Here is a 26,106-nt window from a genome sequence, read left to right on the forward strand (position 1 = left end):
TGCCGCACGAAAAAAAAACTGATTACAGAATATTCAACTAGATGACGAGTATTGATGATCGTAGCGAACCTTTTTCAGATCAACATCAAAGCGTATTTTCGTCTGGGATTATGGAAGAAAGGGGACACTTACTCAACGAGAACTCCTTGATATATGATCATATGGCACCTATGATAAAGAGAAAATGCTAAGCTTTTGGACATTCGGCTCCCGACGGCAAAGTGTAAAAAGAGGTGTAACTAGGAATTACTGACTAAATAGAATAAAGGTCAATAATGATCAATGCTCATTTTTATTCACAAGCTTCGTTCGTTGTTGAATCATGGCTGCGAGCTGGAAATTGATTGGAACCGATGAAGCGACAACCCTGGGCAACATGTATAGTAGAAGAATAATAGAGCGCTGATCATCGAAAATCTACCTCCAACAACTCAACGTCTCATAGACACGAATTCTGTTTTTGAAAATCCCCGAATAGAAATTCGATTTGCCGCGATAAAAATCGACAGAAAATCAAATCCCGCAAGACGTGCGCGTGTGAACTGTTCTCGTTATGAAATATTAATTCCGAATCTGTTTCATGTCAAAAATAATAAAATTCAGACAGCCGAGCCGAGGCATGGTTTAATTTAGATCTCGTGATCCTGCGTTTGTGTTAGCGGTAAAGCGCGCGATGTGTGATGACTGTTTATCGTCTTTTGGGAAATATTTCACCACAGTTACTCGATCGTGTCCAGTCTACATTCATCAGTACCCACACACGCGTAGTTTGATTACCATCTTGCTCGCCGAAATCGAAATCTTTATCTCATAATTTCATGCTTTATGGATTGTTTTTCCTAGATACCGAACGCAGTAAATTGAGTCTTCGTGTCAACACCGAGTAGAGACGCTAATATCGCCTTGTGTAATATCACATCTTACATTTACAATCGTAACCACGACATGTAAAGACACCGCGAAGACATTTACCCGATGAGGATAAAAATCATAGTCATTTAAAGCCATAAATTGTCCACAAACAGCAGGCAAGATAATAAACACGGACATATTGAAACTCCTCTTGTTGTTTGCAACGTTGTTAACGACCTAATTGAATATATAAATCATATTAGATTGACTTTTCATTTTCGCATAGATTTATGATCTTCGTCGCCACAATATCTTAGATAAGATTAGGCGCTGCCTTTTTCTTACATGATATATATTCATTAGTTAAAATTTCTTCTACGCGGCGCAGAAACGATTCAGCGTTTCGTTTTCTGACAGTTTACTAAGCCATGATTAACGTTATTATCACTAACTCCCAGAGACCAGCCTCAAAGAAAATGGCTGCGTATAATTTCCGGTTTCCCAATGGACACATCTCACGAAATAATAACTAAACGAATGTAGCTTTTAGAGCGGTGCAAGAATTATCAATTTCGTGAAGTTGGCTCGAGGTAAATTTGCCGGCCATCCATGTTCAAACTCTGTGGATACATAACAGAACTATCAAATAAACTCATCTGGGCTGAAAGATATTTACCGGGGAAGAACCGATGTCTGTTGACGTCTCATACAGGATTTGTAGCGTGTACGGCATTCAGGACTTCTTGATAACTTAGATTACGGATATGTCGATAGAAATATTCGAAATTTCCCTTCTCCCTTGGAAACGTGGCTGTTGAAAATTTGCCATCCAAGTCTAGTAATAGAATGAAGAAATACGTGACCTTCAGCATTTTTGATAACTTGGATTTCTGATATGTCGTTGAAAATTCTTGAAATTTCCCCTACTCCCTTAGAAACGTGGCTATTGAAAATAAGCCATCCAAGTTAAAGAGGATGAAGAATTAATAATGTGACCTTCAATCCAATGTGCCAGACATGCATTGACGCAGGAAAGAAAGAAGTTTGTATCCTCGCGGACTAATCTGATCGATCACAGCTAATTTTATACGTAATACATATATTCGGTTTGACAAGTATACATATGGGATATTTTGTCCGATGTCACAGGTCAAAATATGTCTTCAAAACATTTCCCTTCTCCCCTGGGAATGAACCTGTAAAAAATACATTTTCAAATGTATTACGGAAAAAAGACAAAGAAAACGAAAGCAACAAAATCCACCGTTAAGCTTTAAACATAAAAACTGAAGTCTTTAAGTCGTTTAAAGTAGGGACTGATGTTATCATTTAATGGCGCATAAACGAGTAATCCTCGTACTCAGATACCGTTTTATTGAAAAGATAAGAGATTCACTATAAAGGGGAAAAATAATTACGACATTTCCGAGAATAGACTGAATTTTTTCCACCAAGCTTGTTGGTGGTATATGACGATATTCATGTCAACACGAATAGTATCAATCAAATGTCACAGTCGATGTATCTCGTATCACGTTTCAAAGCGCTGCTATATTTTCTTTTTTTGCCGAGAATGTCAACAAAACCCGAATAATTAGATCAAAAAATGTCACGAAAAGCCACCGAGACGTCAGAAATAATCATAGCGGACAGTGGTTCCTAATTTACTTTTCATAAATCTATCCCTAATCACTGCACATCATATAATCTGAGTATCTACGTGATTTAATTGTTATCAAGAGAGTTGATCAGATTTTCTCATCAGAGTTACCGCCACATTTCATGATTTCAGATCCGTTCGTCCTTTTTGAACGTGCACGTGCTGTCATATTTCACGATTATTATATGTTTATACGAATAAACGATAATAATTCCTGCGAAAGAAAAATATTCATTCCGATATGTGACGGCAAACATAAGAAGGGAGGGTAGAAATCTAGCATTGGTGTGACATTAATTCATTGCTGATTTATTTTTCTTGAATATTTGACAATGTTTTTATGCGGAGGATAATCTAGTGGTAAATGATCAAAGAAAGATCGATTTGATGTTGATATAAAGAATCTTATAAGTGAAAACAAGCATGATAAATGCCGTAGTTAGTCTCACTTTTAAAAATTCAATTTATTTTGTCCTTCAATGCGGCTTTTGACAAGATGGTTATTATCTGAAAACATGTTCGACGAGTCAAACTACACACACACACTAACTCACACACAAAGCATTTGTTTCAAACGTTTTCCAGAGTACCATACAGCATCTTTCTCATCCATCATCTTCGCCGTATCATAGGTCACCAAGGTATCGGCAGTTTTATCAGCTACCAAATACATCCTGACAGACATTTATAAATTATACCATTACCTAAATGATGAATTGTCAAATGTGATGTGAAAATTGAACCACTGTGTCTCTTCTCATGTCTTGCAGCCACAAAAGATTGTATTATATAAATGTCTCTATGCGACGATATAGAAATTACACGATGTGGAAACCGGGAAATGCAAGATTTCCTACATTTTCATTTATCATATTTACAAAGAAATAGTTCAGCATTAGTGATGAAAAAATGCACAAGCTTGATATATACATATTCAAGTTGTTTGCTATTAAAACAATTTCAATATGTATGAAGCTTATTTTTGGAGAATAAATGTTTTGATTGCTGATACATTTTATACAGTGACTGCAGCGCTTCTGTAAATATTTCGTTTGAAGAAAAAGATACGGTCTGGAGAAGAAAAAAAACACGAATTCAGCAATCATCGCCCAGTCCATGAAATGAGTGTCAAGCGGTTGTTTCTATCTCTCATAATCTAAATGACTTTTCGTGTGGTAAGGACACGTGGCCGCAGTAGCGACTATCCATTCCAATAGGTTACAGATAACAGCTGCAGACGACTGGATTGTTTTCCGAATAGAATAACAAATCCTGGCGCGGAATGGCTGATCCGTTCTGAGCCTAAAACCAATGAGTTAATGAAACAGAATGTTGACCATATCGATATTATTACTGATTTCCCGGCCGCTACTAGAATTGGTCAATAATTCAAATGATGTGGTATCATGGTTAATGGATGAGTTGTTGGGAAAACATTCAACGTTTACTTAGTTTATCCCGACTCGTAAATTTCGGATACCCTACGGACCTATCTCCACAGTATCCATGATTTTAGCGAGGGAGGGTACAGTCACAGTTTACCTGTTTCTTTATGCAAAGGTCTTTAAGCGGTATTAACGCATTTTCAATTTGTTGTCTTTGTTTACAACCGCGGGCTGAAAACAAACGAGAGGTCGAATTCACAACCAGGCGTCATCCATCATCAAAATGAATCGCCGTTTGACATGTATTCTCAAACCCGAAGAGTATGCATTATCAGCTTGGATTACTAATTTCGTTTTGTTTAAGGCGGCAGTTGAAAAAATATCATATTTTTATGCCACGACATTCTGCGGGAGGCGATGTCCACAGGTTTTGATAGAAGTTGTTGATGGATCGTTTCATTGTGTCGCTACAAATAGACGTCATCTCCTGATGGAGAGATCTTTACCTGTTAGTTGTGCCATCTATGTAGAAATGCTGGAATGACGGCTCGCAAACATGCATCAGAACCGAGCTATCTCGAATTTACAGTATTCTGGACAGTTTTGCGATAGAAATAAAATATGATTATCATCAAAACATTATGCGAAATATTCCATTAATTTTGACTATCTGGAAAGCAATTTGTAGCTCCACGTCGCACCAAATCCCTAACTCGAATTCCTTTTTTCTGGTCAGCTCAAAACCAAGCTTGACTGGTCGGCAAGCCTTAGTGGTCACCACAATGGGCTCATACAAAACCAACAGCACAGTGATGTAGTAGTCAGCGCACAGGCCTCTGTAAATGCTGATATCCCAGGTTCGAGTCTAGGCGCTGGTTTAATTCTATGAGGATATACGTATATACGTATATAACCTTTTTTGGAAAATTCCCCGTTTGCAATAAAGAAACGCCATTTTTGAAAATTCCTTGTTACTGGCCCCTGATGTCTGATGTGGTGATTAACTTTTAATGTGTACGATGTAATATTTGTATTGTCGAAAATATGTGGAATATTTTGAAATAATAATTTGTCATACGCAGAATAATTCAAGTTTCAACCTTCCCAAACATGAGAAAATTATATCGATTACAAATATACAATCAATTACTGATCGACAAAGTCGTCCGATAGTTCTAGAGATTACGTTGATAGTTTTTGGCACAGGATTCGCGTTATTCTGTTCAGTTTCTATTTACGATATAATGTTGATTTTCAGCTAATCCTCGCAGGATAAATCACTGAGGTGGATTGCATTCATCGCACATTACGGCGCAATATAATCGATGAAAGAATCGCTGCGTAGCTAATAACGTTTTAAATGACGTTTCGAGCGCTTCGGGCGTTCAGTGGTCGAGAAACCACCTTTTTAAGACATCAGTTCTTCAATGAGGAAGCGAGAAATGAAATTTGAAGTCCCTAGGTTCGAACTGGTGTACTCTGAGAACAGTGAATAATTAAATAATTCACTCTCCCTTCAAGGGTAAAGAGTTTCCCAGATTGATAGATAGGCACGGCGCGTCTTTATCTAATGTATAAGCCTTCAGGCAGTCAACACTTATAAATCCACAATTGTTAGTGACACTTGTCATTGTCTGTACTTTTCTCAGCACTTTTTCAATCTGTATAAAATGATTACCATCCACAGCGTAATCATCGTGTAAGCTCTGTGTGTATAATCCAGATGACATAACTATACGTACTTTCCTCGAGTCAGCGTCACCTGAAGATTCCAATAAGCCTTTTTACAGTTTCCAGGCGCCATTTTTTTGGGTACCCGCCGGGTCCGCATTGTTGAATTTTTTGTCCCTATTTTTCTCCGGTTTGATTTTTTTATTTCGTTCATATCTCTGGATTTGATTAAGATAGAAACAAAGTAAAAGTATCGATGAACTCGGCTGATAATAAACTTTTTTTATGATATCACTCATTTATCAAGTTAATGCAACAATGTGCGCTGGTGAAGTTATAAACATTGATATCGTCTTCCCGATAATTCAACTTCAATTATTGCTCATCTCATTCAAAAGTTAAATGATTTACTTGTGATTTGTTCGACCCTTCTTCGAAGAGTCGGTTGTGAATTTAATAGTACAGTTAACTTCTACATAGATGTTTTCTTCAGATATTGTGTTTTCCATAGATTCATCGACAATGGAAAAAAGATGATGTTCGGTTTTTAAAAGATATTACACGGGAAAATTGAGTACTAAATCAACGTCGAAGAGCCGCCAAGAGAAATGGAGGGAAATCCTTTGAAATATTATGTAAAAAATCGATGCTTTTATATAAGTCGGTTCTTAGATAGATAAATGAAATCGTTGATTCCCTGCACAACACACGTGTCCCTGCGCAGAATTAAGAATATTTCTGTCGATCGGGGAATCTGTTTAAAGATGTTAAGTAGAAGTTCTGATGTGATAAGCGGATTTCATTTTCTCGGATTATAGAAAATTCCCAATTTAGCGCCAGCTTCGCCCTCGTAGTTTCGTGGTATTACATGTGATTCGTAGATTCTTGTTTGCTCGCAACGCAAACAAGTAGAAAATACTACTTTCGAAATGGTTTAATCAAGGAGGCCGGACCTTCGATTTATCCATTCTTCAATCAACGGGTTAAAACATCAATCATGTATAATGACCCGGTCCTGAATTTTCATGAGTTCCTCTCTAACCATTAGGCAAATAAGCTACAGTAACTGCAAGGATTCACTTGTCCTTGGTAGACGTGGTTTTTCTCAATGATTGGGTAATAGGTTTAATAATATCGTAACTGTTTTCCCTCACCGATCATTATAGATTTTGATGACGACGCCTTCAAAAGTGTTCGTGAAGACCCTTGATTTATCACGATCTGATATCCGGGTCTCAAATTTTATATTTGCAGGGTGCTCAAATATCCTACGAGGTCACGAGGAATATGGCGGCTGAGTTGCAGTTTGAAGAAGCGAAAGCGTTCTACGCGTACAATACTTCGGATGGACGGTTCGTAAATAGTACATGTCCACCAAACCCACCAGCAGATGTCGCTGATTATTTTAGAGAAACTGTACTGAGCATGTACCCGGGATTAGTCCTGTTCAACTTCGTCATCGAAACAGTTTTTGTTGGATTATTATGCGCTATTGGATTCGTCGGAAATCTGTTATCGTTCATCGTTCTATGGAAAGACCGAAGTCAATCAACTACAAACTTTCTGTTACAAGCTTTAGCTATAGCAGATACACTGTTACTTATAGACTGTATAATGGTCATGACATTACGATCTATTTATCCTTATCTAGGGATACTTAAATCATATTACCAATCGATGCCATATATGATGCCATATTTATGGCCTTTCGCCATGATGGCCCAAACGATAACCAACTGGCTGGTCATACTGGTAACCATCGAACGATATATCGTAGTTTGTAAACCACTACGAGCAATGCGCTGGTGCACAAAACAAAAAGCTAAACGAGGAGTAACTCTTGTTTTTATTTTGGCGATAATCTATAGCATTCCACGATTTTTTGAATTTAAAGTTATCGTCTTTACGAATATTTGCGCCAATAATCAGACGTATGCACTCCGAGAAGACACGAGTTTAAGAATCAATCCCATATTCAATATCAGTTACCGTATCATACTATATTTCCTACTAATTGCCGTGGGACCCGTTGTAATTTTAGTGATCTTGAATTTCAAGCTGATTCGAGCACTTCATAAAGCTCAACGCGAACGAATTATACTGACTAGATCAAGATCGACCAAAGGGCAACAAAGTCAGGCAGGAAACACGACTGTTATAGTAGCAGTAGTAACGCAATTCATAATATGTCAGATGCCAGCTTTGGTACATCAAGTTTTAGAATGGTCACATCTACCAATAAACCACACAGCCCAGAGCTACAGCGTGGCTGTTAGTAATATGCTAGTGGCATTCAACTCGTCGACAAACTTTTTCATTTATTGCCTATTTGGTCGCAAGTTTCGTAGCATCTTAATCCGACTACTCTGTGGCTCAACTTCCAAATCGTCATTCGTCTCAAGACATTTCAACTCGCTTACCCACCACAGTATGAGCATTTATAAAGCCGAATTTTCAGCCGTTTCGCAAGTGGAAAATGGCGAATGTGTTTGAAAGATTCGTAATCAAATTACGCTAAAAACATTTGTCCGATTATGTTGAAAAATGCTCTTCCTCCACGAGAGTCGAGAGATCCGTGCATTAAAACCAAGTGACTTCAAATACGATTTATTCATAGTTTATCTGCGCTCCTCATAGTGCATGTATTTTGTTAGTTTAGTTGAAAACACACACACACACAAACAATCAAACACACACACACACAAACAAGTTGATTTAGATAAGTTTTGTATTTCATGTTAGTACGGTGCGAGTGAGTGCCTGATGAATGATAATAAATAGATTCATCATTAATTCAACGATTCAGTCGTTTTTCTCGTGAGGATTCTGTAGCCTAATCGGAGGATGTTTGCTTGTCCGGTTACATTCGTCACGTTTTTATCACTTCTCTCTTTTCTGATGGATCGTTATTCGCTATTCGCCTAAGATAACGCGTACGATATGCCCAAAAACTGTAGAGAAAGCCACGTTTGCAAAGTGCGAAGAGTGAATCTCTGTAAATATGCCTTATATTCGTCGATGTTTGAGTTCGCAACACGTTCGCATTTAAGTATATATTACAGATCGTCAACCATCGTCAATATGTTCAAGTCCAATACTCGAGTTAAACGGCATTCATCTTCTGAATCAATGTCCACTTCAAAATTTGTTCTTAGTGATTATTTAATATTTGCGTTATTTGTAGGTTAGTCACATACAAATGCTGACAATGAATCCAGAATTTATTTGGGAACTTTGGTAAATATTAGAAGCTGTATAAGAATCAGCATACGAACGTGAGAATATGAAATTAGTTATCACCCATGAGATCGTCTGCCCTCAAAGCGACCCCTAGTGCTAATGTTATAGATCATTGTTGTTCTATGTATAAACTAAGTAGTTAAGCACCCAGAGGACATGCGTACCATTACTTCACTTTCGATTTCCATGTAAAACTAGATACGCACTTACCATCGCATATAGAATACAACAGTCGATTCGGTGAATAATTTATTAATGTCTTCATCAAAAAGATGTCTATGTGACTGGGATTACCGGCTAATGGGGTAGGTGTGATTTAACACGGCATCTCCTACAGCATTATCCATACAAATAAAAAACTGATGTACAGTTATTGTTACGATCTGCTTTCTGTGGAAGACTAGAATTTCACTTTCTAAAAGCTGTAAGAAAAAGCGATAAAATTTAGATAAATTCTTTTCGCGACCTTTGTCTGACAAGTTTGATCAATTTCTTAAAGTATTCGTAAACAATTGGCTTTCGGTAATCCATCCGTACAGATCCACGAGGAACTGGAAATCAATTTTTTAACATCTTATAAAAAGATTTTTCATAAGATGAAGTTTGAATCTAATCAGGAGTGAGATTTTCCTTCAACTATCGATTTTAAATCTGTAACAATCCTGCTCGAGTTAATAAATGGTCTCTTCATTCGATTTTTTGTTGGACAGTCGTGGATTATTTTGAATAAAAGTGGAAACATCTACAAAAAGGACCCAGAACCCCAAAGTCTGTTAATACTTTCTAGCAGTTTGATTCACTTCAAATTATTCAAACTGTAATTCATACCAAGTGCATCTGGATCCCTGTAATCTATAGGCCTCTGACTTTATTCAGATATATTACTTCAAAGTATAACTAATGGTCTGAATAAAAACTCGTTCGTCGATTTATCAATGAAACAGTGTTCTTCCATTAACGCTAGACGCGTTCACAGATTCGTTAAAGAAACAACTAAAACGAGAGAACTACTTAAAAACGACCGTTTCCGAGCAGTCAATCTCAACCTGTTACAACAAAACCTGATTACATGATCAGTAATTGTATAGCGCCGTAAAGTAAGATGGACAGACAGCTTGTGATCTCAACGCGTAAAATCCTCATTCTTCACAGCGATCAATGTGACTAACACGTCACGATGTCCACTTCTATCGCATCGATTACTGATGTCGTAATCCTAAAGGGAAAATCCTACAGTTACATGAAAATCCACGTTGTGACAACGACAACAACAACGTATTGAATTGGTTTATTAAAAATAACTTCACCGGAACGATTCGAATATCCTCATATTTTTATATGCATTAATTTGAAGTAAACTTGAATCCTTACATGTACGATGATGATGTCGGAAATGAAATTTGAACGAATTAGAAAATATTACGCAGATTGTGGGCAGAATATGAGAAATATTCCTCGGTAAGTTACGCAATCTAATGAACCATCGGTTTCTGTCCATTTATTGCGTGTAATGATTATAAAGCACGTCAAACTTTCATTCCGCAGGTGTGATAAATAGCAGTAGTGTCATCAATGTAGATCAGCTAAATTCGCTGTCTTCTGCTTGTTATTGGCAACTGTGCACACATCACACGTCGACGCAAACTTTCTGTCCATTGCTACGACACAAGGCACTGACTGGAAATAACACGGGCAAACACCACCTGAACATTTTATGAAGAAAAACCTACATGAATCGAACATTCGATCGTGGCTACAATTGTGTCTTTATTTCGGATTTTAAACGCATCGCAAAAACGACTGAAGACGATTAATGGAAGAATAAGGATTATATTGAAAAAAAACCGGTTACATACGAGGTAAGGAATTCAAATATTCGAGCATCTTTTTTTCAGACGGATTTATCGGATTGATTTAACTGATGATGAATAGTTACATAAACGTAATGGAGATTGAATAGAAGGGAAATTCTACTCAACTGAATGAAAGTACAATTAATTAGAATTATACGTATTACTAAGTCATATCTTCACAGATATTTCTCTCGTGACAATATTTTCAAGATTTTCACAATTTCTACAAAGAGAAACAAAACACGAAATTTACACAATTTCTAGAAATCAAGATGAAATTAAATGTTCTAACACAAATTATTGTTACGTATGTTTAATTAGTTTGTAAAAAAAATTCAATCTTTGGAGACCCTTTCTGATTATGATTCATGACCGGACTATTTTCCTGTGGGTATATTCTATCACTGATTGACCGTCAGATAAGTCAAAAGAGATTCATTAATTGAATTTACGACATGAAAGTTGTGCATCACGTATGACGTGGCTGTATACAGGGCTGTGTAGGTGTAATACGTATCAAGTCTTACCCAGAAATACCAAGAACACTGATACGATACTACTTGACTTGATCTTCTGCGATTATAAACATTTCATCAATTTTTTACCCAGGTTCTCAAAGGCTGTTTATGACTTGTAAATACTCCCACAAATATTTAAAGGTCATTGCTTTTACGTGTGCTAAAATTGAGATATAAAATTAACTGAAATTTGAAGTCAAAGTTATAGCTATCAGTTCGGTTGAATGGAGTTCGTTTCCCTTATCGGGATTATCAGCTCAATTGTTTAGAGCCAGTCTTCTAAAACTTATGGATCTAAGTTGCATCGGGTCGTTAAAGCCACCAAACTGTTCAGCTGAATATCGCATTACCAAATGAAACTCAAGGGACGAAGACAATAAAGTCAGAGTCCATCATGATAATGCCTCGGTAATAAATAAGACGTATCAAACAAACGACGATTATTGGCTTAGGCAAAGTCGCATCAGACCCTGAAATAAATCACCAAATATCACAGCGAGCTGTCATTGGGCGAAAACTAGTGGAAAACTTGTTACTCAACGGAAATCCTTTCAAGATTAAATAAACGTGAAATATTAATTGAATCATTTTGTCTCGTTCTTCTGACTTAATCCAATCGTCGCTTTCTGCGAGACTAAATGTAGGCATATATGTATACATTAGCAAACCTTCATATAATGGGGGAAAATGGGAAAATAAAGCAGAAAAATTGATGTGTTACTTCAAACATTTCAGTATCTAAGACGGAAGCGTGATCGTTTTGTATCTTTCTATTTCAGGCCCGGACGATCAGACATCATGAACATAGAACCAGAACTCGAGGAGGTTCCCTACGTCATCGGAGACAACGGCAGCGCAGAAGGTGAAAACTCTACAAAGTGTCCCGACATCGCTAACTATTTATTCAATCGCTACCCGGGATTAGTTCTGTTCAACTTCATCATCGAAACAGTTTTTGTTGGATTACTATGCGCTATTGGATTCGTCGGGAATTTGTTATCGTTCATCGTTCTATGGAAAGACCGAAGTCAATCAACTACTAACTTTCTGTTACAAGCTTTGGCTATAGCAGATACACTGTTACTTATAGACTGTATAATGGTCATGACATTACGATCTATTTATCCTTATCTAGGGATACTTAAATCATATTACCAATCGATGCCATATATGATGCCATATTTATGGCCTTTCGCCATGATGGCCCAAACGATAACCAACTGGCTGGTCATACTGGTTACCATCGAACGATATATCGTAGTTTGTAAACCACTACGAGCATTGCGCTGGTGCACAAAACAAAAAGCAAAACGAGGAGTAACTCTTGTTACTGTTTTGGCATTGATTTATAACATTCCACGATTTTTTGAATTTGAAGTCGTTTTATATACTGATATATGTACGAATGTCACACACGCTATTTGTGAGCCAACAGCGTTGCGAGTCGACTTAATATTCACCATCAGTTACCGTATCATATCATATTTCCTACTAATTGCCGTGGGACCCGTTGTAATTTTAGTGATCTTGAATTTCAAGTTGATTCGAGCACTTCATAAAGCTCAACGCGAACGAATTTTACTGACTAGATCAAGATCGACCAAAGGGCAACAAAGTCAGGCAGGAAACACGACTGTTATAGTAGCAGTGGTAACGCAATTCATAATATGTCAGATGCCAGCTTTGGTACATCAAATCTTAGAATGGTCACATCTACCTATTAATAAGACCGCGTTATCTTACAGTGTGACGTTCAGTAATATGCTAGTCGCATTCAATTCATCCACGAATTTCTTCATCTATTGCTTATTCGGTCGAAAATTTCGTAGTATTTTAATTAAGCTTATCTGTGCTCCTAAAGCTACACATTCCACTCGGAAATTAAATTCAATTAACCATGGCCATGATCTGAGCACATATACAGCTAATTTCACGGCGATTTCGCAGGCGGATAACTGCACCACTGAATTGATACAAAAATGTTAAAGTTGCCGATTAGATTGGTAAATTTTATGAGTTTTTTTATAATGTAATGGGTACTTTGTACAACGACACGACGAAACAACGAGTTCGTCTAAGATGTGATTATAAATAGAAAAAAAGAATCTGAAATAGGCATGATATTTCGGTCTCGGAAAGTCTACGCTTTATGGAGGCAAGTTCATCACTGTTTTAACGTTATGAATACAACACGATTATTGTAGTTTTGATATTTTGCTGTAAAACAGTTTAAACATCTGAAATTTCCATGTTACATGTTTCAATGTTCGTTCTCATTTTTTCTATCAATAAAATATTGTATACGTGTAGACGATGCATTTGAAGTTGATCTCAAGACATTGTTTTGTAAACAGGGATTTCTTCAAACAAGGCATCTAATCATCTACACACTATCGCACAGAACGATTTTAATTAAATAATTTGACGAAATTAAACATCTCTTCTTCGCCAACGCAATTCATTATGGCGCACATCAAGCTCATCAGATTCTGCAAAACGACTAAATGAATTCTTTTGAAAATATTAATTCCATTAACAAACAAACAGCTCCTGCGGCTGAAATCTATCGGAAATTAAGTCCCACAAATTATTGATCTCCATTCTCAATTGTTTTTGGGGATTCGTAAATGAATCAATTTTCGTAGATTACAGATTCGTTCTCTTTGATTGAATTCATCAAAAGATATTAAGATCTCTGATTATCTGAATACAGCCGGATATTACCACGTCCCGATTTAAGGTGGATTATCTGCATACGTTCTGTCGAAGTTTAAAGGATTTCTCAGATTTGGGATGACGTTTATGTGTTGTGAAACGGTTACAGCTAAGGCCCAGTTGCGTTGACGTCATTTGAGATCAGAAAGTTTTGTCGAATCATAAATAGCTGATTTTCACGAACGGTTTCCAGCTAGCTCTCCTTAGTGTCTGATATACCACAGATCTGTTCACACTAGGATCGTATAGCGACGGAGATCTCTGTGGAGACAATCACACTGCCAAGACTGGGTGAAGATGATTCCTGAAAACCAGCCTGAAGATTAGATTGGCTTGGAATACAAGCTAATAGAAGACAGGCTAAGACTGACTGGTCTTGACTACAGGACCCAGTTCCACAGTTGTGAGTTAGAGTTAACTCTGAGTTAAAGTTAGTTCATTTTCAATGTTTTAACCCAGGGTCAAATCTTAACTCAGAACTGTGGAACTGGACCCTGGGTCCTATATTTAGATTTGATATATTCTCCAAATGCACGTCAAAAATTGATGATATAGGTTCTGATATATTCACGATGATTCAGTATGAGAGACTAATTCGCGATATCGATTACACAGAGTATTGATCACCAATTAAAACGCTGCCCAAAACGATTGACAACTCGCGTTGAATTAATGGTTGTTTCCAGCTGGTTGACTTTCTATTCTTTTATGTCTTAGTGATAGTATTTTCTGAAAAGTGAAGATTGATTGATGGGTTTCGAGATAAATCATCGGTGCCGCGATCATCCTGCGTTAATATATCTCAATTCACTGTCATAGAAAATTTCATTGAATTGATCTGATAATAAATCTCCGACGACGACACGCACTCTATCATAGTCAATGTATGTTCAGTCAACAGAACTTTCATACCGACATTTTCGATGAGTTAAACCGTAAAATGTCGTTTCCTAGAATTATGAGAATCTAAACATATTTGATGCGTCAAAACGGATGTCTTATGTCGTAAATCGAATTCAAACAATCGTTTGTAAGAATTACAGTTTTCGCGGTGGCCCAGTTCCACGCGTTTGCATCTTATTCACAGCCCAAGCTATAGAATACATAGTTCGCTATTATCTAAACTAAGATGGAATCCTATAATACAAAAGAAAAGCGAGTCAGAAAAGTCTCCTCAAGCGATACGTAGTTGCAGTCGACGTTTCGACTTTATCATTTGGTCATCTTCAGGAATATTACAGTACAGTGTTTCTACATACCATTGATTGCGATTTGTCAATTTTCCATTTTTCAACCTTATTGAACTTTATCATCCAGAATACATTATAATGAAATCGAATAACGAAATATGTACATAATTCCCGCGTATAAAACCCATAATTAGTCTACAGGGAAGGTATTCTACAGTGTATAAAACGTCCAGTTCCGGAGCTGGGACCAAGAGATTAATTTGTCAAACCCATTTTATCTCTCAACCGTCCTCATTGTTTTTGTTCTCATCATTACCGGAATATTCCCTTTCCGAACTTTTCGCATAGCATTATTTGCACCTCATACCATCATTTAAGATATATTTGAAGAATATTTCGCAGTTCAAAGCACTTTGAAGTCGGAAAAGCTTCCTGTGAGCTCGGTGATCTGATGACAGATCCATTATACGGTGATCGCATTGAAGACAGCTATTACGTATTGTAGGCAGTTGCAAATTAAATGCGCCTTTAGACTTTTTTTGAAATTACAACAAAAACTTCCGAAGCATTAAAACACCGAAAATAGCCCAGGTGAGTAATGGCGCATACTCAGAGAAAAATGAACCCCGCAAAAACTAGATCTAATTTAATCTAACTCTGAAGCCATTTGATGATTGATAGTCAATATCAACTGCAGTCGTTTCATTCTAATTTTCATTCTAATTCAAAGTCTACATATCAAACATATTCTTTGTCACATGGACTGATTTCTGTTCGTTAAAATTGGACACAAATAACTCATTTACGGTGGATGATTATTTCACCGGAAAAATAACGACAGAGAAATGAAATGAATATAAAAACAAAGCATGCTTCAGGTAGACTTTTTTCGCCAATCAATCCAGATGCAATCAACCCAAGTAAACCACGGGGAACAACAAACATACATCATATCGACCGGAGACGACACGGATCGCAGCAGCTCGTCTTGATTCTCAGCGCTTCAATTGATTCGATTTCGTCCATTTAAACCTGTAATACGAAGCTTTAAAAGAAGACTTTATCGCATCAGGAAATCATAAAAGTGCAATACATAACCTACTTCAATCTTCCGAGCAAATATGAGACGACAGGAGATATGAAGATCAGTTGATTTCCTCATTGGATGATTGCCTTTCCTTGGCATAGTTCAGTTCGGATGTTCTGAATAACTTGTCGATTCGATTTCCTTTCGGTTTTACCGAGCCATCAAAAAAATGTTTTTCATATCCAATTAACTCGTGATATACTACCCAGCACTACGACCAGTAGCCGTTTAAGCGTTGCGGTTTCTGGATAAAATTGATGAGACACGGGACATACTTTATCAAAATCATAGCGATCCCTCTAAACCCAAGAGTTTGAAATTTAATGGGACGTCATCAAAATGTCACAGGTCTTCCCTCTCTCACTCTCCCTTTTAAGCTTTGTGATACATGCTTTTTAATAACTCGCCCATTGACGTTATTTTGTCCGTGTGTTTATGCAATTTATATGCAATGAATATTCCGATCAATTTTTGATGTGGCAGATCAGCCTAATCTAACCTGTCTGTCTAGACAACTCATCACTCTAAATCCTGTTATTGATGTCTACCCCCAAAAAGAAAAGGTTAACGTTGCTTGTTGAGGTTCAGATTGAAGATACTCCTGCCATTCTTACTAAGACACGTCTATGATGGAAGTTATGTCAAAATGTCATGCAATTTGAATTGTCAGAAAAGAAGCTCATAAACATCCGTGGAATCATCACTGATTACATTGATGTACTCGTAGGAGAGCGAGTCAACTAGACTTCAATCAAAAATACGAAGTCAGTGAGGTAGGTCAGTTCTTGACACATTTGTTTTACAAACGACACTACAATTCTCTTTCAAGTAGTTTTCTCGACTTTGCCTCTAACCCAATTTTATGGGATCTAATTTGTGGCTTGATTCCAGCGCAAATAAATGATGTGTATAAAGTCGTTATTTTGGGGAGCGATCATTAAAATGCATGCGCTCACTCGGGAAGCTGTTGAAACGAAAGTGTTTTTTGCATCTCCAGACATCAATATGATCATTAAAGCTTTCTTCCTGCAGACACTGTCCATGTTTCCAGTGATCGTAAAGCTTCAACGTTTGAAGAATAACTTACCATTCTATGCTATCTACCAGTTCGTCGCCAGCATCTATTTTATTTCTTTGTACCAATTACGAAGACATCAAGTTACAACTGACTGAAGATCAGAAGACGCCGCGCGGCCCACATTATCGTTTTAGCTGAAGACGTTTGTTACACTTTTTACAACCCGATGCATACGTCTCGAAACTTCTAAAAATACGAATCGTGCGGAGCTGAGGTTCTTGCACGTAAAAATCATACAAACGCTTCCTCGATGGGGTCACCGATACCTGAAGACTACATCTTTTACGTTCAAAGATATTTTGAGAAATACGCGATGCAGAAATTGAGAAGAACGTAGCATCGTCGTGTAATGTTGTATATTGTAAAGGACGGTAGTAGTAGTTACACCCACTCTCATCTATATGCCTGACTGGTAACGACATCTTGATATCACACATTCCTCTCGGGAGAATAAAGAAAATCATTAGGGAACGTATAAGCCTCTTTAGGATTTCCTGAAGACTGATAGATAGCAACAGATAACATGAAAGACAGTGAAGATGCAAACAAATGATTCTGTCACAACTTTCTGCATTGGTCCACCTTCGTCTCTATACGATGATGACTATCGGTGATGTGTTTTACGACTTACGCGAAGTAGGAATCTCAACTGGGTTCTTTTAGTCGAGAGCAATTATCGTTGACAGAAAATTAAGATTTTCTTAGAAACAGACGATTTATCTCAGTCAAAAACTGGCCGTAGATAATTCGAGTGTGTGTGAGGCGTCTTAACATTCTGAACCGAATCACAGGCGTTCACAATGAACATCAACGTTATTACGCCTGCAGGAAATTTCAAGCGAAGTATCAGAATTTATTTCATCTCAAAACGATCAATTCGACACTGTGGAAGAAAAACAATAACGCCAACATCAATTTTCAACGAAGCTGCGAAACATTGATAAAATTCTCAGAAAACGTCTCGCGTCAATATGAGAATCAATTAAAACAAGATTAACCAACCAGAAAAAAATTCCAATCTACTTGTATAGAGTACATACTTATAGAAACAGAGCAAATATTAGCAACATCTTATATTAATATCTATATTCATCTTACAGAATTCATGTCACTTCGAATGACCTTGTGTCGTGATCTAAGAGGTCAATGTTTATGGAGACCTTTACTGATCGAGGGGACATTCCCATATTTTAAGAACAAAAATTTCGTTTTAAAATTGCATGTTCGTTTATAACCTAATTAATTTGAGACGAGAGCAAAACTCAAATAACAACTGCCGAGTATAGAATAGTTGATTCTCACATTTGGCTGAACAGCGCCAGGCCAACGTGCGGAATTTCGGCGAACTAAACAAAAAGAAACGACTGCGACTTCCGAGTCGCGCGCATAGTGCAGTCGTTTCTCCGGAAATGTGCCATACTCCGACATTCTGCGAGGTTTTTTATCCAGAAAAAAATCTGAAAAATCTTTCAACACGAACAACAGACTGATATAGGTGTTCCAATCGCACCTCACTGGTACGAGCACGGCTGACTGTATGCTGCATGCCAACAACGAACTCGGACAAGACGTTTTTCAATAAAAGAAGGCATACTCCACGGAGATCCCATGTTTATTCAATCAATCAATCAATTTCAGATACAAAAATTCGTTCGAAAAAATCTACAAACGGACAGCGTTAAGATACGATATTGAAAACTAAAAGCAAGTGCCATTTTTACAAAGCATTTTATAATCGATGATTTATCGTCATAAGTAAAATCATTCTCTTAACTACATTTAATACGTTTTCTCATCGAATACTAAGTCAATATCTATATACATCGTTTTAATACCTAAATCTTCGAAGGTTTCAAAGAGCCAGTAAAATACACTGGAACATGTGGCAAAGAATGATTACGGACATTACGGACACTTGCCATTGATTCATAAATATAAATATAGAAAATTACAATCATAATTGTAGCGTATTGCAAAGAAAGTAGTTTAGAGAATTCTTAACGACTGAACAGAGGAGCGACGGGACAGTATACTCAGCAATAAATATGTTAAAGCGCTATAGAAGCCAATAGACCAGTGAATTAATAAATTACCAGACCCTACACTTACAACCATCGCATATTTACGAGCAGATATCATTTTCCACTAACTATCAAACTTCATTTTTTTTGATTCGTTTAAACTTGAGGTTGAATTAGAAATTAATCCGAATTGAATGTATATCTATGGTATATATCTGATGATAAAAGTAAAATCAATCCGGCGATTCCACATGTCTATATCTACTTATATATACCACAGAGCTTGGACACCGAGCTCGTAGAGAAATGGTTATACTCAAATATTAAGTCATGATTACATTCGATTCATCGTTTTAAGTAAATTTTGATTTGTAAATTCTACATCAGTTTGACATTAATAATCAACATATAAAACATGTCTCATCAAACCCTGTAAACATATATCATCATCACCAAACCCCTTAATGTCATTCATCTCAATAAATAAAACTTGACGTCATCATTTGCAGCACATTTTACTCAGTTCCTTGTTATTTAAACGCTCTTAGTGAGAACGACGACCGGTAACTTTCATGACAAAACATACGTAAATGATTTCTGCTAAATCATCAGAAAGTTTTTCTACAAACAAATAACAATCGACCGATCCTTCAACGATGGATACAAACACAAATAGTCGTTATCTATTCGACGATCATATTCCGCACAAATTGCTGCGTCCGGTGATAAAAAATGTTCTTCTATTTTTATTGATGTTTGTCTGTTTTACACGACTGTCGACGCGCTAATTGTCGACGTTCGCTGTCCATTATCCATTTTATTAGTGTCGTCATATTTTTTATGGTCATCAATTAAAGAACCGGTCGTGGACGGTGCTGAAGAAGCTGTCGAAGTGTTTAACAACGCGTTAGGATTCTTTTTATTGTACCGATTACTCAATCGCTTTCTGTCCAACGAATTGAAATTGCTTTCTCGTTCTTTCTCCATCAATCTACGCGACGCTTCTTTGCGATTCTTTTCCCAGCGACAGTAAACAATTAGCAAGACTATCGTCAAGATAACAAGTGGTACTCCAACCCCGATACACACTCCCATGATGATAATAGTTTTCTGTTGTTCATCCGCTGAAAAGTAGGAAACGTATTTAGATATTTACATCGAATATCGAGGGCTTTAGAATGTATGTATTTTCTATAAAAATAATCAAATCATTATAGTCTGAAAGGTTGTATGAATGCTTGATTGGTAATATTCGGCTCACCGCTGGGGGTTAGAGCGCATTTACAATCCGATAACACGCTGCAGTATTACGGATATCAACGGTCCGTCAATGAAGTACCCCTCGTACTAATTATCCCCGAGGAATTTCGGCAATCCTTGATTGATTAATTACTGAAGATTAAACACAGCGGGGAAACAAAAACACCAAGGCGATAAATGAAAATATTGACAGCTAGTTACTGTTTACAGGAGAATAGGCGCCATTAGTGTGTAACAGTAATACTGAGACCTATATAGATGACGTATCATAGGGAACTAATTCATTTTTTTTCTCAAATTGACAAATACGATATCGCAGAAGCCCCTAGCTTCGGCAGAGCAACGCGAAATGTCAAAGCCCTATAAAGTCACACGGAAGCGACAACGGTCGGTATATTTGATTACTCAGACCAATAAAAGACTTCCAGATATTTAACTGAAAGTTGCACCATCCAAGCCGACGGACGCCCTAGTCTGAATACCAGACGATGGTCGGGTTCCTCAGGCTGGTGTTGTGGGGGGTTCGGGGGAAGTGAACCAAGCACCTAAAATGTTCAAAGAGCCCTTCAAAAAGTGCTCGTCGTGTTTTTTGTTTGGAAAATGAAAAATGATCATTCCGTAAAAAGTCTTTAATTACTCGTAAATATGTCATTATTGAATATTGGAGATAAATATTAATTCAACGCCATATAAATTATAAACGTTGTTTAAGTTTAGTTTATCGAAAAAAATCATATTTAAAATCAATCTTTTTTCAATAGGATAGTGCCCCTTTTTCAAGAAGATAGTGCCCCATTTCACTGTGAAAAAGTGTCATTTTTCCTTGGACTGCTCCTCGTTAAAAGCTCGGCTCGGGCCTTTTCCCCTACGTCGTTTAGGAACAACGGCTATAGATACTAGACACCCGTACAAAATATATACATACGACAATTTTCCTCGTCACTCAGGTCATTACTGCAATCGTTATAACCGTTACATCTCAGTCCCGGATCTAAACATTGAGCCGATTTAGTGCAACGGAATTGAGTCGGATTGAAACATTTCGGCAACTCTGAAAAAACAAAAGAGACAAATAGAATTATATGGAAATATGCAGAGGTCATAAGAAAGGTCATGAATTTTGATTTATTAGATTCCTAAACTGTAACTTGAGATTTTTGCTCTTTTTTAAGTTATTTCGTATTAAGTATGTATGTATATGTCTGGTTACATTTACACAACTGGGATATTTTCACTCGATATCAAAAGCTTTGACACCAAAGCCACACTATAGCTAACTAATTACTCATTAACCTGAATTCGTAGGTTCCAGGGGCCTCTCAATACGGGCTAAGCTCATTTACGTTCTACAACCAATCTAACTGAATAACCGGGGTAAGACCAAAAAACTTTGCATTTTGTTAAGTCGATTGTGGACCGAAGTCCATATTTTAGATTAGTGACCAATTCGGAATTCTTCAACCCTGAAATACATCGATGATTCAGAGATCAGTGAACTAATTCCGCGATCATCAGAATTAACTGAATAATCGCCTTATAAGTGACCTCGATTAAAACAGTTTTATAGGAAAACGTATTGAATTGAACGCTTCATCGAGTCGACTATATGTTAATCATGCAGAGTTCAATTTCCGATCATCTACAACCGATACATGTTCCCCATAAGCCGTAATCATCATCCCCCAACCATTACTATTTTCAGATGACTTATTTCTCCATCCGGTTAGAAATACTGATCACAGATAAAATGCAATGACAGTTACCAGATAATTACTCCGAATATATTGACTCTTTTGCTACAAAACAAGCCATATTTCATAGTTCACACTACTGTGTTGTGTACTAGTGATTGGTCAAAGTTGAAGAACATATTTCTTCGTAAATTTCGATGTTTCAATATTGCGATGTCTGAGTGCATAGAGATAGGATACTTACGGGCATTTTTGCAATCATTGAAATAGATAACGGTATCATCTAAAAACATCCAACCGCTGTTTGTAGCTGTCCAATCCATTTGTATAAGTATCTAGAAAACGGTAAATATATACGTTTAGATATTGTAACACAAATAGATCTACGAAATATTTCTGTTTTCTCCATGAGACAATCAACCCGAATTTTTGTAAACTGTAAGTCAAATACTGTCAGACAAATATGCAGCATGGGACATTAAATAACCGGTCATTTGACAGTTTTTAACTTCGAGCAATTGTTTTGATGAGTCCCGGTACACGAAACTAGCGATCCGAATTTTTCATCTAATGGTTCTCGATTAGATGTGATGGGTGTTTAATGGAGAAAGACACAGATAATAGACACAATTCCTACTATTTATCAGACAATTAATCATTATATCAGCCATCAGAAAATAACTCCTATACCGGCAGGCTCGAAACAAATATAATCAAAAAAGTGTAAACCGAGGATATACATTATAATGGTACAAAAATTGCTCAAGTCAAATACTGTCAAATCGTGTAAAGGGAAACTACATAATACTTTGTTTATTTACCTTAAATCCGTCAGCAGTTTGTTGAGTAATTGTATGTTCGATCAACTGATAAGGAGGACTGGGCGGGTTGATAGTTAACTCTTTCTTGAGAAGTTCAGTCTTCACACCTTTAGTATCTTGCAGTAAAACGCGTAAGGTCGGTTTTTGAGACTGGCTCAACTGGAAATAATAGCGGGTCCAGAACCGCAGACATCTGTTTTTACTGGTGAAGTTTAGTAGAGGTGAGATAAACTGGGCTTCATTTATCTTCGATAAAACTACCATATGTCCTTCCATATCTTTATCTACGTAAAAACAGAAACCGAACCGATGTTTTTAATACAATCTTTTACAATCGTGAAAAAATTGTTTTATACTTCTAATGAATATAAATGAGGTTTTTGTTAAACTGGTATCATAAATCTTGGGTTTTCTCTGGAACATAAAATCTGATGGGGCTGTCCTAGTTCTGTAAGTAGTTTTTGTTCTATAAACTTACTGTACGTGTGCTCTCTAATGTAAGTCTCACGTCCTGTGTGTTTTACAGTCCATGCACCAGGCGGATTGCTTGTCCACCCGCAATCACCGTTTTCGAATGTGCAGTAAAATTTCGAACCCTCTGAAAAAAAAATTGTCGAAAATCTTAAAGAATTTTGTACTTAGAAATCGAGAAACTCCAATCAACGTTTATTGAAATGGAATTCTGGACTGCTTTCAATAGATAATGAGATTTTGATTTGATTTATTATCCTCCCCCATTGGATTGGCATTCTCATTTATTTCTCTCCGATCTCGCCTTATTCTCGAATCGATGAAATTAATTTACTTTTCAAAAAGTACTGAATAGAAGCGGGGCAGTTGTGAATGATGACACTAATTACTCGACCTCGGTTGACGACAAATTAGGATATCTACACACACACACACACGCCGGGGGAGTGCAACAGATCGTAAACTATTGAAGCTTTACATTTTTCAGGGCAATTTGATGAGATGTGTATTGATAGTAATGTACAAATATAACGTAGAATTGAATGATTGCCACTGTTAGAGATCTCTATACTCATGACAGCAGATACCGTAGTCGGGTTGAAGTCCTTATAAGGACAAGCGACTCAAATGTCAATACATTTCCTCGCGATAACGAAGAGAAAACGGGAACCGATTTCCGCGTATGTTTTGGTAATTTCGCCTTAAAAAGAATAACTACCACACGTTTCTTAACAACGTATAGGAATCTGGTGGTAAACCCCGAGGGAATTAAAATAATGACTCAGTTTTAGTTGCGACCACAACACACCTCATATTTCCATGCTGACTCATTTAATATGGACAGTTTTAACAGTAACCGATATAGACTTGCACTTAAAACTACAGAATATTATATCCATTAATTCTTACATTTCTATCTATATTACGAATATGTTCAGTGGTATTTACAACTATGGCCCGGTTTTGATAAACGTAGCCCTATATATCATATATCTTGTTGAGACATAAAATTGGTCGGTCACTTGAGTCCAGGTGGCGAACGTCCCTATATGTAAAATATCTATGCATGTCAATACATTGTATTACGATGCACGTTTTAACAATGAAATAATATATGGACCGTTTTTACTTTCTGGTGGTGTCATATACATATTTTCTATATGATATTTTCTCTTCAGAAAGATGAGTAGTTAACGACGCCATTTGGAACAGGCAAATAAAAACTACAAAATCGTCAAAACGTTTAAAAAATGTTCACCATTCCCATTACAATATACACAAAACGCTGACACACATATGTCGTATAATGCGTCTGTTGATTTTCACATATGAAAATACGTACACAGGTTTTTGATTGCCGCAATTAAAAATGAACTAGACGTTATATGTTGTTATACCACACAGTTTTGATATCAAAGCCAAAGAGAAATCGTACATTTGTGCTAGACGAGGTGAAATTGGAGTTGAGTGAACAGAATTACGATCAACTATTATCTTATCTTTGTTCGTGCCATTTGTCTTACCTGGTTTGGTATTTGGTTCGTTCGCTTGTGTTGTAGATTTGGCTACTGCAGCTGCCGAAGTCGATGAAATATTTAACCAGAACAAAATACTGAAACACAGAAGTCCAACAGAAATAGCCGACGACGCGCTCTCCATTCTTTGAAGAATTCGGCAACTCAAAACTAGTTATAACAAAACAGATATAGTCCAATGTCTATACGACAGTTATCTCTCCTGACAGTGGTGACGACTCTTTCCAGTAATTATTACACACAAATATGATATGATCGTGGCAACTATTATGTAATTCAATGGTAGATTTTGATTCGTGACCTCATCTACGTAAATGCCGGCGTTACCATCATGTCGTGACTAACTAACGTAGAGCGACATACAGCGAGTAGAGCGAGACATTCGTTCCGATTACAAACCGAACGCCATACTGTGTACAAAGGCCAGGGAGAACTAAGCTAACACAAAGGCCGGTATTCGCACAATAGCAGGCTGACTATGTCAATCCTTTTTCAACGGGTTCACCCGTCGAGTCGGCCCCCTTTCCAATCTAAAGATTAAGCCCTTAAACAAAACGCAGTTTCCTGTCTTAAAAAAAAGAATGTAGCGATTATTTTCCGTTTCTTTCATTGTTCATTGAGTCAGTGAAGGGCTTTGTTAAGGCGGGAATATGAACATGGAATGCGCCGCGAGACGATACTCTGGAATAACTGATGGGCTGATTCATCCGTACGGGAAAATTTTGCAATCAAATTTGAGATGCAGGTTTTTCCGAGAAAATCTGAGACAATTACAACATTCTCGGTGCTTCATTATAAACGATCAGTGCGAGATAAAAATGATCGTCGTAATTACTGTAATCACTTTGAATCAAATTTCTTTTCATCGTTTTAGTACCAGCGATGCTCAGCCACGTGCGGGGAATCGGTTTGTAGCTCATATCATCGAATGCTCAGTTTGGACGGGAATGCTCAGCTAGCTTGACAGCTAGTTGACACAGGCACGGTTAGGCCAATGCAATTTTCAATATGTAAATACATGTATTCATAAAACATATCCAGAAATAAACATACAAAAA

The 26,106-nt window shown here is 37.1% G+C and overlaps 3 protein-coding genes across 3 annotated transcripts; 2 read left to right on the forward strand and 1 right to left on the reverse strand.

Moving 5' to 3' along the window:
• Positions 1 to 6,855: 6,855 nt before the first annotated feature.
• Positions 6,856 to 8,061, forward strand: LOC141915414 (FMRFamide receptor-like). Its single transcript, XM_074806936.1, has one exon. The coding sequence runs from the start codon at positions 6,856 to 6,858 to the stop codon at positions 8,059 to 8,061; it is 1,206 nt and encodes a 401-aa protein (XP_074663037.1).
• Positions 8,062 to 11,977: 3,916 nt separating this feature from the next.
• On the forward strand, positions 11,978 to 13,165 carry LOC141915421 (FMRFamide receptor-like). Its single transcript, XM_074806948.1, has one exon. The coding sequence runs from the start codon at positions 11,978 to 11,980 to the stop codon at positions 13,163 to 13,165; it is 1,188 nt and encodes a 395-aa protein (XP_074663049.1).
• A 5,676-nt stretch (positions 13,166 to 18,841) lies between these two features.
• LOC141915308 (uncharacterized) lies at positions 18,842 to 25,430 on the reverse strand. The gene is made up of 6 exons (XM_074806794.1): positions 25,037 to 25,430; positions 23,521 to 23,640; positions 23,043 to 23,326; positions 22,466 to 22,556; positions 21,456 to 21,581; positions 18,842 to 20,394 (listed from the first exon to the last, which is right to left on the reverse strand). Exons 1-6 carry the CDS (start codon positions 25,170 to 25,172, stop codon positions 20,036 to 20,038), a joined length of 1,116 nt encoding a protein of 371 aa, XP_074662895.1. The 5' UTR covers positions 25,173 to 25,430; the 3' UTR covers positions 18,842 to 20,035.
• Between the last annotated feature and the right edge of the window lie 676 nt (positions 25,431 to 26,106).

Source organism: Tubulanus polymorphus, chromosome 1, assembly GCF_964204645.1.
Source record: "Tubulanus polymorphus chromosome 1, tnTubPoly1.2, whole genome shotgun sequence".
Taxonomy (NCBI): domain Eukaryota; kingdom Metazoa; phylum Nemertea; class Palaeonemertea; order Tubulaniformes; family Tubulanidae; genus Tubulanus; species Tubulanus polymorphus.

Coding starts and splice junctions, on each gene's coding strand:
- LOC141915308 (XM_074806794.1), bottom strand. CDS start 25,172: ATGGAGAGCGCGTCGTCGGCTATTTCTGTTGGACTTCTGTGTTTCAGT. Junction 22,557..23,042: donor AAACTGCTGACGGATTTAAG/GTAAATAAACAA, acceptor ACCGTTTTCTAG/ATACTTATACAAATGGATTG. Junction 20,395..21,455: donor GAGTGACGAGGAAAATTGTC/GTATGTATATAT, acceptor CCTACTTTTCAG/CGGATGAACAACAGAAAACT.
- LOC141915421 (XM_074806948.1), top strand. CDS start 11,978: ATGAACATAGAACCAGAACTCGAGGAGGTTCCCTACGTCATCGGAGAC.
- LOC141915414 (XM_074806936.1), top strand. CDS start 6,856: ATGGCGGCTGAGTTGCAGTTTGAAGAAGCGAAAGCGTTCTACGCGTAC.